The sequence below is a fragment of the Rhineura floridana genome, chromosome 2, assembly GCF_030035675.1.
Source record: "Rhineura floridana isolate rRhiFlo1 chromosome 2, rRhiFlo1.hap2, whole genome shotgun sequence".
Classification (NCBI taxonomy): domain Eukaryota; kingdom Metazoa; phylum Chordata; class Lepidosauria; order Squamata; family Rhineuridae; genus Rhineura; species Rhineura floridana.
The window spans coordinates 151,711,790-151,729,308 of NC_084481.1; the positions used below are offsets into that span (position 1 = coordinate 151,711,790).

Here is a 17,519-nt window from a genome sequence, read left to right on the forward strand (position 1 = left end):
CTCACTGGGTGACCTTGGGCCAGTCCCTGCCTCTCAGCCTCAGAGGAAGGCAATGGTAAACCACCTCTGAATAGCGCTTACCGTGAAAACCCTATTCATAGAGTCGCCATAAGTCGGAATCGACTTGAAGGCAGTCCATTTCCATATACTGTACCACTTGAGAGAGAACCTCCAAGGGCTTACCAATAAATATGTTAATAATTGTCAGTAAAATGTTCTTATTTTTTATTGTTGATAACATTATATGTGATATTAAAGAGTCTTGAATCTTAAATACATCTACTCCTATATTTATTCTCTATAGAGACACCTTTATTTAGCACTTTCTACATACTGTCTCTTACTAGCGCAAGCTCAAGTTTTTGTAAAACATTTTTCTGGTAGGACTTTTTTTTAAGGTAGCAACAGTTGTCCTTTTTATTCTTCTCTGAGAAACATCGCTTTGGTTTCACTGTGCGTTGCATAATTTACTTTGTCTATTTTGTTTTATTAGACTACAATATTTTGCTAGAGGACTGCAGGTTTACATCCGACAGCTTCGTTTGGCACTCCAAGGCAAAACAGGAGAAGCATTAAAGACAGAAGAGGTATGTAACCTTCTGTAATGACAGTCACTTGGTTGTATGTACTAGAATGATTCTATCACAGTATAAGCTCCTGAAAGTTTGTGATAATAGCTTGGATCAATGGAGTTCTTGCTCACAAAAAGAGTTTTCCCAAATTCCCCTGTGCCCTCTGAAAATCTGCTTCTGAATATGGGGGAACCCTCAGGAACGGTATGTGATATGGTATGGGGAATTGGTGAAAATTAGGAACCTCTTCTTCCATGAGCAGAAATATCTTTCCATTTATGCAAGCACCACTGGATCAAAGTATCTTTAAGCAGTTGAAGCAAATTTTTGTCCTCCAGTGCTGTGCACAGCTCATGTGTGCATGTGTTTACACACATACATATACAGTATATACACACACACCCTATGATTGCAATCAACTTTTTTTAAAAATGTGGATCCTAATCATATATTTTCTGTCCCATCTAATTTGACCATATATTTAACACACAAGACATCAAGGATGCCGCGCAACAAGATCAGCCTCAAAAGGCCTCCTCTCTATCCCCCCAAAAAATAAGGTTGATATAGTTATGAGAATACTCAGTATAAATTTAATAAAACACATAAAAAATATGCAATAAAAAGGAATATAAAAGGTGTAACATACAAAAGTCAAACAGTGACAGACATAATACTATGATCTTCAAAAGTATGTAACTAAAACAATATACATCATGAAGAATGTATCTGATGTGTACAAATTTTGTTCAGATGGTCCGTTTCTTTTATGAAGAAAAGAGAAATATGTTTTTTGTTAAAAAAGTCCAGCCAGACGCGTTTCGACAGATGTCTTTTTCAATGGCCTGAAGTTAAACAAATACATAATACAATATATTTTTATATCTTTTTTATAAAAATATGAAATGTTTTTTTGAAAGATGTAAATATAATATAAAATATACATACTACTGATATGACTTTCAACAGAAATTGAATATAATGCGATAACCAAAGGAATTGCTAATATGACTTCAACAAAAATTGAATATAATACGATATCCAGAGAAATCTGTAAAATATATACACATATCAAAAATAAACAGAGGCAAGAATGCAAAATTATCAAACAATAAAGATACATAAGACGAAAAATATTTTTTAACAAAAAACTCACATGACATTCACTTCTTTAAACACTGTAGCTTGGTACTAGTCTTCATGAAAAAGTTAATTGAGCCAATGCTCTTTTAGTACAAAATTAGGGCCCAAAAGCTCTGCGGCTTTTGTAAATTAGTGAACTTCAAAACATCTGTGTTATGTATTCTTAAAGGCATATAACACTGAGTGATACTGCAAACTAAACTAATTGAAAAGAACCAAAAAAGTGCTGGATATGTTGCACTCAACAAATATATTGCTACTTAGCAACTAAGTCAGAAGAATATGTTGCTTTTTGACATAAAAAAAATATATATATATATAAAATTTTATAAAATGGGTAGCCAACTAATTTCTTCATTAAGACCATGGGGACTTAAGGTTTTTAAAGTGTGGATCCAAAATAACTCCCTCTTTAACAAAAAATTATTCAGAATTTTGCCTCTTCCTTTACCTTTTTCTATTATCCAAAATTTTAATTCTGATTCAGTATGGCCCTGGTCAATGAAATGATTGACTAAAGGGGCACTGCGTCTCATATTTCTGATACAGCTTTTATGTTCGCATATCCTAATCCTGATTTTCGTAGTGGTCATACTAGGTCAAGATGATCTTAAAACATTGGTACCTCTTGGATAACATACCCAAATGTAAGAAAAAACCCAGATTTGTTTTCAAACGTGCACCAAACTTAAAGGATATTCTGGTTCATTCCAATACTCAGGTGATACCTAAGATCATCAACTCCTCTCTTGTATCCAATCCACCAGTAGGCAATTTTCCTTGCGGCTACTGTAGTGTATGTAATAATAACAACAAGAATACACATTTTTCTAATAAGCTTAAAAATAGAAAATTCTATGTTAAAGAATTTTTTAACTGCAATACTCAAGGAGTCATTTATGGTATCACATGTCCATGTAACCTTTCCTATGTTGGTATGACCACTAGGAAAATCAGGATTAGGATATGTGAACATAAAAGCTGTATCAGAAATATGAGACGCAGTGCCCCTTTAGTCAATCATTTCATTGACCAGGGCCATACTGAATCAGAATTAAAATTTTGGATAATAGAAAAAGGTAAAGGAAGAGGCAAAATTCTGAATAATTTTTTGTTAAAGAGGGAGTTATTTTGGATCCACACTTTAAAAACCTTAAGTCCCCATGGTCTTAATGAAGAAATTAGTTGGCTACCCATTTTATAAAATTTTATATATATATATATATTTTTTATGTCAAAAAGCAACATATTCTTCTGACTTAGTTGCTAAGTAGCAATATATTTGTTGAGTGCAACATATCCAGCACTTTTTTGGTTCTTTTCAATTAGTTTAGTTTGCAGTATCACTCAGTGTTATATGCCTTTAAGAATACATAACACAGATGTTTTGAAGTTCACTAATTTACAAAAGCCTCAGAGCTTTTGGGCCCTAATTTTGTACTAAAAGAGCATTGGCTCAATTAACTTTTTCATGAAGACTAGTACCAAGCTACAGTGTTTAAAGAAGTGAATGTCATGTGAGTTTTTTGTTAAAAAATATTTTTCTTCTTATGTATCTTTATGTTTGATAATTTTACATTCTTGCCTCTGTTTATTTTTGATATGTGTATATATTTTACAGATTTCTCTGGATATCGTATTATATTCAATTTTTGTTGAAGTCATATTAGCAATTCCTTTGGTTATCGCATTATACTCAATTTCTGTTGAAAGTCATATCAGTAGTATGTATATTTTATATTATATTTACATCTTTCAAAAAACATTTCATATTTTTATAAAAAAGATATAAAAATATATTGTATTATGTATTTGTTTAACTTCAGGCCATTGAAAAAGACATCTGTCGAAATGCGTCTGGCTGGACTTTTTTAACAAAAAACATTTCTCTTTTCTTCATAAAAGAAACGGACCATCTGAACAAAATTTGTACACATCAGATACATTCTTCATGATGTATATTGTTTTAGTTACATACTTCTGAAGATCATAGTATTATGTCTGTCATTGTTTGACTTTTGTATGTTACACCTTTTATATTCCTTTTTATTGCATATTTTTATGTGTTTTATTAAATTTATACTGAGTATTCTCATAACTATATCAACCTTAATTTTTTAGTCCTACCTCCAGTATCTGTTAAGGTTCCATTAGACTTGTCTTGATCCCAGTTACTCCTCTCTATCCCACCAGTTAAAACAGCTAGACTGGTGAGGACTAGGGAGAGGGTTTTTTCAATTGTGGCTCCCACTTTGTGGAATTCCCTCCCAAACGATCTCTGCCATGCCCCTGCTATGATGAGCTTCTGCCAGGCCTTGAAGACTTGGCTCTTCAGACAGGCTTTTGGGGTGGGTTAGGTTTATTACTACTGTTGAGATTTTAATGTTTTAATGTATTTGTATGTTTTTATTCTGTACGTCACCCAGAGTGGCTGGACAACCAGCCAGATGGGCGACTAATAAATCTAATAAATAAATAAATAAATGATATACACCGGTGTGTGTGTGTGTGTGTGTGTACTGCCTTCAAGTTGATTCCGTCTTATGGCGACCCTATGAATAGGGTTTTCATGAGGCTGAGAGGCAGTGACTGGCCCAAGGTCATCCAGTGAGCTTCATGGCTATGTGGGGATTCAAACCCTGGTCTCCCAGGGCATAGTCCAACACCTTAATCACTATGCCACACCATGTTGTTGCTAAGAAAACAAAAAAGTATGTTACTTACTCAACTGGAAGTATAGCAAAAGCAGAGTTTTTTTCATCACTGTGATCCTTCACACATGCCAGAGGGTCATAACTAAACTGCATATTCATTGCATGCAGTTAATGTGATTTTTCTGGCTTCTATGAGCAGTAAAGATTCCAAGCTATAGCAGCTGACAGTGTTGCAAATGGGAAATGGTTCTCCTCAGTGTTCTTTAAAAAGAAAGAAAGAAAAAGAAGACACTAGGCCTCCTTTGAAACATCTTAATTGTTGACTTTAAAACAATTTAATTTTAGCACTTGGAAAATAGCCTGTGCTCCTTTTTGCAGAACAAAATTAAAGTGGTTGCACTGAAAATTACAAACAACATCAATGTTTTAATCAAGGTAAGCACTTCTATATTTGATTACCAGGTTTGTTAAAAAAAAAAAAAAGATGGTTTGGCGAAGGTCCTAGTTCCAAAACAATTTAGGAGCAAGCAGTTCTGTGGCCCATATTTTGCAAGTTCTGCAAACATGGGCCAGTGATACTGTTCCAAGAACTTCTAAAATGTAGATTCTTATTATACCAAGCCTGTGGGAAATGTAGTCTGTCTTCAAAAACAGTGCAGAAATAACAGGATTCCATCAAATTCTTTGTGTGTGTGTGTGTTATGTGCCTTCAGGTCGATTATGACTTATAGCGACCCTGTGAATTAGCAATCTCTAGTAGCATCTGTTGTAAACCACCCTGTTCAGATCTTGTAAGTTCAGCTCTGTGGCTTCCTTTATGGAATCAATCCATATCTTGTTTGGTCTGCGTCTTTTTCTATTCCCTTCTGTTTTTCCCAGCATTATTGTCTTTTCCAGTGAATCGTGTCTTCTCATTATGTGTCCAAAGTATGATAACTTCACTTTCATCATTTTAGCTTCCAGTGATAGTTCTAGTTTAATTTGTTCTAACACTGAATTATTTGTCTTTTTCACAGTCCATGGTATCTGCAAAACTCTCCTCCAACACCACATTTCAAATGAATTGATTTTTCTCTTATCCACCTTTTTCACTGTCCACTTTCACATCCGTACATAGAGATTGGGAATACCATGGTCTGAATGATCCTGACTTTAGTGTTCAGTGATACATCTTTGCATTTGAGGACCTTTTCTAGATCTCTCATAGCTGCCCTCCCCAGTCCTAGCCTTATTCTAATTTCTTGACTATTGTCTCCATTTTGGTTAATGACTGTGCTAAGGTATTGATAATCCTTGACAAGTTCCATGTCCTCATTATCAACTTTAAAGTTACATAAATCTTCTGTTGTCATTACTTTCGTCTTTTTGACGTTCAGCTGTAGTCCTGCTTTTGTGTTTTCCTCTTTAACTTTCATCAGCATTCGTTTCAAGTCATTACTGGTTTCTGCTAGGAGTATGGTATCGTCTGCATATCTTAAATTATTGATATTTCTCCCTCCAATTTTCATACCTCCTTCATCTTGGTCCAATCCTGCTTTCCATAAGATATGTTCTGCATATAGATAAAACAAATAGGGTGATAAAATACACCCGTCTTACACCTTTTCTGATGGGTTACAGTAGCCTTTTGTCCAGAGTATAGGTTGCGCTTCAGGTCAATCAGATGCTGTCACACCCCCATTTCTTTTAAAGAATTCAATTTTTCATGATCTACACAATCAAAGGCTTTGCTGTAGTCTATAAAGCACAGGGTGATTTTCTTGGTCCATTCCATTATCCAGCATACGTTTGCAATAGGATCTCTGGTGCCTCTTTCCTTTCTAAATCCAAGGACGTCTGGCATTTCTCGCTCCATATGTGGTAAGAGCCTTTGTTGTAGAATCTTGAGCATTACTTTACTTGCATGGGATATTAAGGCAGTAGTTCGGTAATTACTGCATTCCCTGGGATCCCCTTTCTTTGGAATTGAGATATATATTGAATGTTTCCAGTCTGTTCTGTTCCATTATTTTATTTTCCATATTTGTTCACAAATTTTTGTCAAAATTTGGACAGATTCCGTCTCAGTAACGTGTAGCCCCTCAGTTGGTATGCCATCTATTCCTGGTGATTTGTTTCTTCCAAGTATTTTAAGAGCAGCTTTCACCTCACATTCTAAAATTTCTGGTTCATCTTCATTACGGTTCCTCCATGAATGAATCTGCCATCGTTGCATCTCTTTTATATAATTCTTCAGTGTATTGCTTCCATCTTCCTTTTATTTTATCTCAGTCAGTCAGTGTGTTCCCTGTTGATTATTCAACATCCCTACTCTTTGTTTGAATTTCCCTTTCATTTCTCTAGTCTTTTGGAATAGGGCTGTTGTTATACCTTTTTTATTATCCTCTTCAAATTCTTAACAAGGGCATAAAAAAGAAGTCTGGATTCATATTTAATACTGGTCCTAATGATGGTATTGCCCTATTGTGGACTTCGGAGTGTATTTATACTTGTTTGTTTCTAAACTTATTTTTCTTCAGGAAATCTTTCATGATCCAAGAAATTTAATTTTGGGAAACTTGATAAATACTTAAAGTGTATTCTATAAAGTGTTAGTGGTACAGACCTAATTTTCAGTGGGGAAAAAACACTCCCATTTTGTCTTTAGGATCTCTTTCACATTCCCCCTTCATACAAGAGCACAGTTACACTCTCGTGGAAACCTGTACAGAAATCTGAAGTTGGGTAAGTTAGCAATGAATGACATTTGAGCTATTTCTGTACCTCTATCTTGTCTTCGTGCATTCCAGCAAATGTCTTCTAATGTAATGTTGAAGTTTTGTTTTAGATTGATACATGCCAAAAGTGTTAAGGTGAAATGAATTTACCATTGTGCACAAGTTATATTCCTGTGTAGACCATGAAAATCTAAATATGTGTGTCCAACAGAATGAGAGAGTTAATATAGAGGCTATATCTTAGCATAACAAAGAATTGCAACAATTGTAGTAATTTTATTCTGGCTATGGATGGGTTGGGATCCAGAGAGGTTCGGGGAAGTGGGTGGCAGAGGTTATATTTTCCCTTTCAGCAGCACCCACAACTCATTAGGAACTGCTCCAAAGAGTCTTTTATCTTCAAGGGCTTACTGCCAGAATGGGGGGAGCCAAAAAGATTGCATGCCTGCTCAGAAGAACATATGCATTGCCTCAGATCCTGACATTTTGTTCCTAAAAAGATGGCTAAACTACAAGTCATCACTTCTCTAGGCAAAGCCTCTGTTTAACCTAGGGCTACCTTGTATCTTCTTCACTTTATAAGCAGATTACAAGCTTTAAAAAAAGTCAAGCTGCTTTTACGTTTTTCTGTTATTAGTGCCTGGAATTTGAGTGAGAACCCACCTGTTCCTTTTTTGAGCTTTTCTAAATTCTCAGCCAGGAATAGCCAATGTGGTGTTGTTCAGATGTTGGACTACAACTCCCATCATCCCTGGCCATGATGGCTGGATAATGGGAGTTGGAGTCCAACAACATTTGGAGACCACATTGGCCACCCCTGCTGCAAGCAGTATAGCAGCTTTGGTTATTAGGGTGGTGTTCAAATTTATAAATTTGTAATGTTTTATTTGCTGAAAGCTGTCCTAGGCTTTCTTTGTAAAATATTTTACATTTCTTTTACGTTTTCTCAAATAAATGACTGTAGTAAAAAATGGGCTGGAGAAAAAATAATAGGAATCTTCACACTCTGAAATACTAGGAGTTAACATTATATGTTAATTTTACATGCATCTGTAAAAGTTATTTTACAGAGAACTTGCATTGAGTTTTCCAGCGCTGTATGTATTGTATTCATGTTTAAGTCTGTTTGTCTCTGCAATGTTGATTAGACTATATTTTCTGTGAAGGCAAAAAAGAGCAAGTGAAGATGCAACTTCAGACTTGCCAACAAAGAAGGCTCCAGCAGGACCAAAAAGGGATGCCAGGCAGATATACAATCCACCCAGTGGGAAATACAGTAGTAACCTGGGCAATTTTTCTTACGGTAAGCATTGCAAGAGGTTATGTTATTGGGGGTAGGGGAAAGATCTTAAACAGGATTCTGTATTGTGTTGTAAGGTGAGCTCTCAGTTGCTGTTGCCTTGAATATTTCATTCACTGTTCATGATTTTTTGTGTGCTTTTTCACAATGCAGTCTCAGTATGACTTTGCTTTAAATGTCTTATATTGTATAATGTCTAGACGGATTGTATAATGTCTAGACCTGTGGCCCATCAGTTGTAATTGGACTGCAACTGCCATCCATTCCAATTCATATGGCCAGTAGTTGGGGATGATGGATGATGTAGTCTTGCAGCATGTGGAGGACTATGGCTTTCCCTTCCCTGGTCCTAGTACAATTATTTTTCCTGTATAAAATAATTTAGATCTGTCAAGGGCAGGGCCAGCACAGGATCCACTGGATCTTGTGCGAATCATGCTGTGGTCATATGGCAGCAGTGGGCCCAATCCAAGCCTCTTTGCTGTACCAAGCTGAGAGCATTTTTTCATGCACTCTTAGCTTCTGCCGTGGCCAGAGCTATGGATTTAGCACTGGTTGCACTGCTGCATCAAGCCCTGTCACTGCTGGTCAGGGATAAGGATTGCAGCCTAAGATAATGCTGCTTATGTATATCCTTTTTTTCTGCCTTTGCTAGTTAGGATTTGTGCTGTTCTTAGTATGAAGCTTTTAGGTTCTTTTTGTATGCTGTTCGGTTCTTTTTTATACTTTAGCTGACTTGGATGTCTTAAGACATGTTAAAAAGACAGAATATAAATATTTAAAGAAGTCTGGTTAAAGGGATGTAAGGATTGGAAAGGCTTTCATATGTAATCGGTGCTATCAGTTTTACTTAACAAATATATTGGCTGGGTTCCAAAGAATTCCTTAGGTGTGCGTCAGCAGTTAGTGCGTCATCAGAAGTTCCCAGATTTTTGCAAGTAGCTTGTCAGGTGTTGTAAATGGCTGCAGTCATAATGAGGAATACTGGAAATCATGACATGGACACCCCCAGAATGGTCCCTTTGATCCCAGTACTCAAGTATATACAGGTAGTTGCATGTTCCATAAGTGGTAAGGTTACGTTGTGTACTGTTAAGCCAGTTTTGCAAGCAAGTCCACAAAGAAATTACTAGCCTTCCTATACCTGTAGAGCTTAATAGGGAGATATGGGGGGGGGGAGCTTTCCATTTGCAAAACCGTTAATGAAATGAGTTCTTGCTTACTATGGGTAAACAGCAAGTGCCTATTTTCAAATCTGTGTTAAACTCAAACATTTTACAAACTGAAGTTATATAACTTTTCCTATTAGCTTAAGATCATATAGACAGACACACAGTGTGTGTAAAATGCACATTCACACTGATTATACTGATTAATGTTTCGGGGGGGTTTCCATTTCATTGGGTTTTTTTTTTCCATTTCAAAGACTGTAATGTTAAAATTATTATTATTATTTATTAAATTTATTAGTCGACCATCTGGCTGGATGTCCAGCCACTCTGGGCGACGTACAAGATAAAAACAATACATTAAAACGTTAACATTTAAAACCATAACAATAAAAACCTAACCCACCCCAAAAGCCTGCCTGAAGAGCCAGGTCTTCAAGGCCCGGCGGAAGCTCATCATAGAAGGGGCATGGCGGAGATCATTTGGGAGAGAGTTCCACAGGGTGGGGGCCACTATTGAAAAAGCCCTCTCTCTAGTCCTCACCAGTCTAGCTGTTTTAACCGGTGGGATCAAGAGAAGGTCTTCTGAGGCTGATCTTGTTGAGCGGCATCCCTGACAATGCTGGAGGCGCTCCTTCAGATAGACTGGGCTAAAACCGTATAGGGTTTTAAAGGTCAAAACCAACACCTTGAATTGGGCCCGGTAAACAACCGGTAGCCAGTGCAACTCCTTCAGCACTGGAGTGATGTGATCTTGCCAGCGGCTGCCTTTAATCAGACGAGCCGCCGCATTCTGTACCAGTTGCAGCTTCCGGACCGTTTTCAAGGGTAACCCCACGTAGAGTGCATTACAGTAATCTAGGCGAGAGGTGACCAGGGCATGTACTACCGGTGGGAGCAGATGGTTGGGAAGGTAGGGGTGCAGCCTCCGTATCAGATGGAGTTGATACAGCACCGCCCGGCTCACAGCCGAGACTTGAGCTTCCATGGTCAGCTGGGAGTCAAGAATGACCCCCAGGCTGCGGACCTGGTCTTTCAGGGGCAAACGTACCCCATTGAGCACCAGGTCCACATCCCCCAGCCTTCCCTTGTCTCCCACAAACAGTACCTCGGTTTTGTCAGGGTTCAGCTTCAGTTTATTCCTTCCCATCCAGCCACTCACCGACTCCAGGCACTTGGACAGGGTTTCTACAGCCAACCTCTGTGCAGATTTAAATGAGAGATAGAGCTGCGTGTCATCCGCATACTGATGACATTGCAGCCCAAATCTCCTGATGATTGCCCCCAGCGGCTTTATATAGATGTTGAACAGCATCGGGGAGAGGATGGAACCCTGTGGCACCCCACAAGTGAGAGGCCAAGGATCCGAAACCTCATCCTCCAATGCCACTCTTTGGTACCTACCAGAGAGGAAGGAATGGAACCACTGCAATACAGTGCCCCCCATACCTAACCTCTCCAGGCGGTCCAAGAGGATAACGTGGTCAACGGTATCGAAAGCCGCTGAGAGATCAAGGAGGACAAGGAAGGTGCATTCGCCCCTATCCCACGCCCTCCTCATATCATCTACCAAGGCGACCAGGGCTGTTTCAGTCCCATGTCCAGGCCTGAAGCCCGATTGAAATGGATCCAGATAATCCGCTTCCTCCAAGTGCGCTTGCAACTGTTTTGCCACCACCCGCTCAATCGCCTTGCCTAAGAATGGCAAATTTGAGACTGGGCGAAAGTTGTTCAGATCTTGGGGATCCAAGGAGGGCTTCTTTAAGATTGGTTTTATTACTGCCTCCTTGAGCGGTGATGGCATTACTCCCTGTTCGAGGGATGCATTTACCACCATCTTGATCCCCTCACCCAGTCTATCTTTGCAGCTCATAATGAGCCACGATGGGCAAGGATCGAGTAAGCAAGTGGTTGGCTTTAAGGTTGAAAGCACCTTGTCCACTTCATCAGATGGAAGAAGCTGGAACCAATCCCACGCCACCAGAGCACCACTGGTCACCTCTGGCTCGCTCACTGTGTCCACAGCGCAAGGAATAACACTCTTAATACGATCGATTTTCTCCGCAAAGTGTTTAGCAAACTCGTCACAGGAGACCTTAGCATGTTCCATTGGTTCCGGAGCAACTGAACCGACCAGGCTCCGGACCACTTGGAACCGTCTCCTGGGACAGCACTCTGCAGATGCAATAGAGGCAGCATAAAAATCTTTTTTTGCTGCCCTTATTGCCACATGATAGGCTGCTGCAGCCACTCTAACATGTGTCCGATCGTCGTCAGAGCGAGATTTCTGCCACCGGCGCTCTAGCCATCTCACCTCCCGCCTCAGAGTTCGCAACCGTGGGGTGAACCACGGTGCTGTCTGAGCTCTATTCATGGGGAGAGGGCGTTTCGGAGCCACCCGGTCTAATGCCCTGGCGATTGCGGCATTCCACCCCTCCACCAGGGTCTCAGCCGAGAGGCTGTGTGCATGCTCCAAAGAGTCCCCAAGCGCATTCAGGAATCCATCAGGATCCATCAGACGCCTGGGGCGGACCATTTTAATAGGTCCTCCACCCCCACAGAGGGTTTGTGGCACCGAAAAGTCCATCCTCACCAAGTAGTGGTCTGACCATGACAAGGGGGTGATGGATGTACCCCCAATTTTCAGATCACTCCCCTCCTCTCCCGAGACAAATACAAGGTCGAGTGCATGACCGGCTACATGGGTTGGCCCCATTGTAATAAGGTGCAGCTCCCAGGAAGCCATGGTTTCCATGAAGTCCCGAGGCGCCCCGGTAAGGATGGCCTCTGAATGTACATTGAAGTCCCCCAATACCAACAGGTTTGGGGACTGTACATGTACAGCCGAGACCACCTCCAGCACCTCGGCCAGGGAGTCCGTCGTGCAGCGGGGTGGGCGGTACACGAGCAGAATCCCTAGACTGCCCTTTGGGCCCAACCTCCAGTACATGCAGTCTGCCACCTTGGTCTCACAGAGAGGAGGTCTGGTGAGAACCAGGGACCTTCGGTAAATAACCGCCACTCCCCCTCCCCGATTACTGATCCTCAGCTGCTGTGCATACGAGAACCCAGCCGGACACATGGCCGCAAGAATAGGAGCAGCAGCCTCATCCAGCCAGGTTTCCGTAATGCATGCCAGGTCCGCGCCCTCATCCAATATCATATCATGGATGAGGGATGTTTTTTGGGCAACAGACCTGGCATTGCACAGCAGCAGTCGAAGGCCAGAGTATGGAGTCAAGCATCCCCCAGCTGTCTGTTGGCTCTGGACAGGCCCGGAACAGGGGACAGATATTATGCTTCTCTCCCTAGTTCCTCTTACCTGACGTGACCTGCCCCTAGCTTTCCCCCAGCATCTGCCGCCCAGCCTCGGTATACATTGGCCTCCCACCCTTCCCCCATCACTCCCCTGTGATTGACACATGCCCCAATGTAAGCTTCCACCACTCAGGCAGGCACCCAACCTTAAAACAACCCCCCCCCAAAAGAAAAAAGGGGGAAAAAACAAAACAAACAAACAAAAACAGACACAGCACACAGAAAACCCAGGCCACCTCAACCAGCCGGCATATGTATCCCTCCAAAGAGGGACAGGTGGTAGGAATCGGTCACAGCTGGCTGGGTACCTGGGGCGTGGTCCTGCAAGATGCAGGTCTGCCTGGCAGAAGTCCCACAGGGAAGGGTGGTGGAGGTGGAGATCCGGCGGCAGCGGCAGCAGGCTCTCCTTCCCTGGGCAACGATGTTCTTCCTGCAGGCACTGGGTCTCCCAGGCCACCTCAGCCAGCTGGCTTATGTATCCCTCCAAAGAGGGACAGGTGGTAGGAATCAGTCACAGCTGGCTGGGTACCTGGGGCCTGGTCCTGCAATAGTTTGTATTGGATAGTGAGGGGTAACACACATAAGCATGCTAAATACTTAATGTGTCTTGGTCAATCCCATTGGATTCAGACTCTGACTCACTGGAGTCTTTTTCTCTGTTTGATTAATATGAAATCTGTTTAGAGCATTTCCTAGATCAGATTATATAGGACTCCGCATCTCTACACAGCATAACTAGGGATCACTACTAAAGCTAAGATGTTGACACAGCAATTAGACGTGCCCCTTGAGACCCTTAAATAGGCTCCGAGCAGCCTTTCTGTTTGCACGGAGAAGCTCACTGTGTGAGCAAATGAGCACTCCTATAAACAGGTTGAAAAGCTGGCACTATCTGTTTGTGCCTGCGCATTAGCTGGTCATGTGTGACAATGGTGGCACTTCAGACAGATCTTCCTCTGACAAACACCTCTGATTGAGCGTCGGATTTCTCCTCCTTGGGAGGAAATGCGGATGGTGGCTCGGGCAACCAGGCAGGGCTAAGAGGTGGGACAAGGGCCAGCTCATGGTCAGACAACACTTCTTCAGTTGTAAATAGAACTGGGGGAGGGGGGCAGAGTCATCACTGCCTAAATTGCTGAAGCTTTCTCCTGTTTCACCCCCCTGCAGTCCACTGGGTCCCTCCCCAGGATTCCATTCCTCTTTCTGATCACTCTGCCAGGAGTCCTCTACAGAGTCCATGGCATAATACTTGTTTCAGAGTTGGAGGGCATGGATGAGCAGGATCACATTCAGAATGACCTTGCAGATCAAGACTAAAATGAGCTGGGCAGTATATGCTGGAGCTGGCCTGGTTCTTACTAACCTTGCTTCCCACAGTTGTGCTCTTCATGTATATGATTAGATGGAGCAGTGTGAGAGAATGAAGTAGCTCTTACTGTTAGGTTTGTTTACACTTGTTTTTAAAAGCTAATGATAATTGCTGCTTTACTTCTAATCAAATGTTTTACACGTTAGATCCACGTTTTTTAAAATAACCTTTTATTTCCCTTTCTTTTCAGAGCAGAGAGGTGGTTTCCGTGGTGGACGAGGGAGAGGTTGGGGTGGACGTGGTAATCGCACTCGTGGAAGAATCTACTGAAATCATTGGTGTTTTCAATGCCACAATAACTAAAATATCAACATCTGAACGATTGCCGCAAGGGCTGCATTGTTTAACAGACTGTCTTCTGCAAAAGACTGATTTAAATGTTCTTACACCTTTGTATGTATGATCTACTTTTCTAATGAACTGCACACTCACCCACAGTAAAGCTACAACTGTATTTTTGGATGTTTAACAGCTGGCATTTTGAGTTTGTGTCTGGGTTTTTTTTAAAGTATCTTCAAGATTTATTCAGGAAGGAAGCATGGGTATTCCAGCTGACGTTACTTCACTACAGATGTTACATTCATCTATAAATATAGCTATACAAAGTAGACTCTTTAATGTATAATTTTCATGTTCTAGATAATGTGTGATGTTATAATTGAAGTTGAAATCAGTAGCAACCCTCCAGACAAAATAATATTTTTGCAGTAAGTGGGGAAAAGTGATGTTGCAGAAAAAGTAGTATAGGCTACCAGTGGTAGCATTGACTGTTGATAGAAATCCTTGATTTTTAAAGTGTGCAACATGGATGCAGAAGAATCTGTACTCTTACCATAAGCCAGTCCATTTACTTGTTGGGGAGGGTGGGGCAGGGGAAAGACCTGGTGTTAACTTGAACACATCTTACTCTTCTTCATATATTGTAACATAATGTGTGTTTTGCAAATGGCTTTTTAAATGTTCTCTATAAATGTGTATGTGCATATATATATTTATATATATGTGCCATAAATAATAGTGACAAAGAATAAAACTGCTAGAAATGCTACTGAAGAATGTCAAATCTGTGATGCTGTGGCAATTCTTCAGGAGTCTGTAATAACTCTTTCCTGTTAAAGAGTTTGAATCAGTTTAGCCTTTAGCAGAAGCTCTTTTGTTTTTGTTTTTAATCGGTTAAATGGCTATGTTTACAAATATTAAGCATGGCATTAGATACGTAAAATTACAGCTATTCAGTTGCACTTGGGTCAAAACGTAAAACATGATATAATAATGAGGTCTTTATAGTGAGAAGTATCCCAGAAACTTTATTTAAAAGAATATGATGTATCAAACTTGATTTTCCTCCTCCAATATTTCCCATTTAAAACATTTGTTGGGCCTTTGGGGTTGTGGGCAGGAAACAGCAGCATAAAATGTAGGTATCAGTTACAGATGGCAGAAAAACTAACACTGCAGAAATGTTTAAATTACCCAGCTTCTGGCTTTATAAGAATCGCGAATTCATTTTTCCCCTAACACCCAATTTACCTCTAGAACTTTGTGTCCATAGTGAAAACCAAATTTTTGCACACAAGGCATTTGCAACAAGCTTCGTGTATATTGGGGAGAACTAGTTTATAAACAGAATAAAGACATCATCTTAAATTGTTCTTTGATCACTACAATCTTTTTGTTTCCAATAACTAGCCACAAGCTTTTCTAGTAAAAGAGGTGTTTATGAACAAATGGTTCAAGGATATTTGCTTGTACACATGATTCAGGGAAGACGATTTCAAAATGTTCACAGCATGATTGAAGGATATGATTCTAATTAAGGGAAAGCATCCACATCTCCTATTAAAATTTTGCTTTAAAAATGGCCAGTTCAAAATAAAAATAGTTGATCAAAATGGATATTGAAATATTTTTGGTTAAATCAATATGTTGCATATTTTGGCTATTATGACAATTTGAGGTTTTTCTGAGAATTTGAAAGCCTAATTTTTAAGGATGTGTAATCAGTATGCACAGGTAGCTTTGGGCGGGGGGGTCCCTTTAGTCACAAGACGACATATTTCTATTCAGAAATAATGTGCAGATTGTCCTTAGAAATAACTAGCTTTCACTTTTTGTTGATGCAGTGAATTCATTTTTAGAGAGACACCCTTAACTACATTCTATTTGTAAAATTTCCTTTATGCCTTTGCAATAAATCCATTTTGTAATTTTGTTAGTGACTTCTTGTTGGTTGGTCTTTTTTAATGATACCTTCATAAAAATACACTGAATCTGAACAAATTACATGTTCTGTACTCCTATAACCTAATCTAAATGTCAACAATATTTGTGTGTTCTTGTGAGCTGGATGGGATGTGAAAATGTTAAAAATATTATTTATTAACTTGCAAGAGCTTAGTTGGGTGTTAGTGTTTTCCTACATGGCTCAGTGGTCAAAGGTAATACACTTGCAGCATGTTGATATTGCATCAAAAAGAACAAGTGATGCACATTCAAATAATATTACAATACAGAATTTCCTACACCAGCAAAATTCAGCAACAGCCTATGTTTTCCTTCCCAATAAATCTATAGTATAGGTAGAGTAAGAATAGGATGTCCAGGTGAAGAAAAAAGAGGGCTCTTGCATGTTTCATATTTTTTTGAAGAGGGAATTTCAGCAGGTATAGCTTGCATGACATTCTACTCCCTCTTCTACACAACTATTAAAGGTGCAGGTGCTTTGTCTTTTTCTTTTTTAACCTGGTCTCCTAAGTTAAGAATGGAGTCCTTTGTCATGCAGGGATTGAATGAATGAATGCATTTTTTATGGTCATTAGACCAGCCAAAAACTAATTACAAACACATAAATAATCCAAGATTACAAGAGCTAGCAACATATTTTCCCATAGAGCTAAGTATAGTAGTTTACATATAGCTCCTAGTCTAATAGTAGACTACTAGATCCCAAACAGAATTAGTACTTTTAGTTTTATAATTATTCACTTCAAATGGTGCTAAAAACTCGAGTTATTAAAAACGATTACAATAACGAATATAATCGATTAGACCTAATACATCAATATCTAAAAATAAATTAAAATTATTAAAATAGGTGAAACATCTTCAATATAATTACTACTGAGGAGATTTTAGAATAAGTTTTCTACAATTTAATATAGCAATAGTATATTTAGCAACTATTGCCGTTACCTGAGAGGAGTGATCTCCGAGTAAATAATCCAACCAGAAAGATTCGGGTTTGTGTGCCAAGGGAGCTAAGAGGGGGGAAATTAGT

General features: G+C 39.7%; 1 protein-coding gene across 1 annotated transcript in view; it reads left to right on the forward strand.

The window, feature by feature from the left end:
* API5 (apoptosis inhibitor 5) overlaps positions 1–16,461 on the forward strand; it is a 31,429-nt gene extending 14,968 nt beyond the window's left edge. Inside the window, exons 10-14 of the mRNA XM_061610810.1 lie at positions 494–587; positions 4,748–4,804; positions 7,017–7,093; positions 8,253–8,389; positions 14,433–16,461. Coding sequence (XP_061466794.1) covers positions 494–587; positions 4,748–4,804; positions 7,017–7,093; positions 8,253–8,389; positions 14,433–14,512 — 445 coding nt within the window. The 3' untranslated portion in view covers positions 14,513–16,461. The remainder of the gene's footprint in view (positions 1–493; positions 588–4,747; positions 4,805–7,016; positions 7,094–8,252; positions 8,390–14,432) is intronic.
* The last annotated feature ends 1,058 nt before the right edge of the window (positions 16,462–17,519 follow it).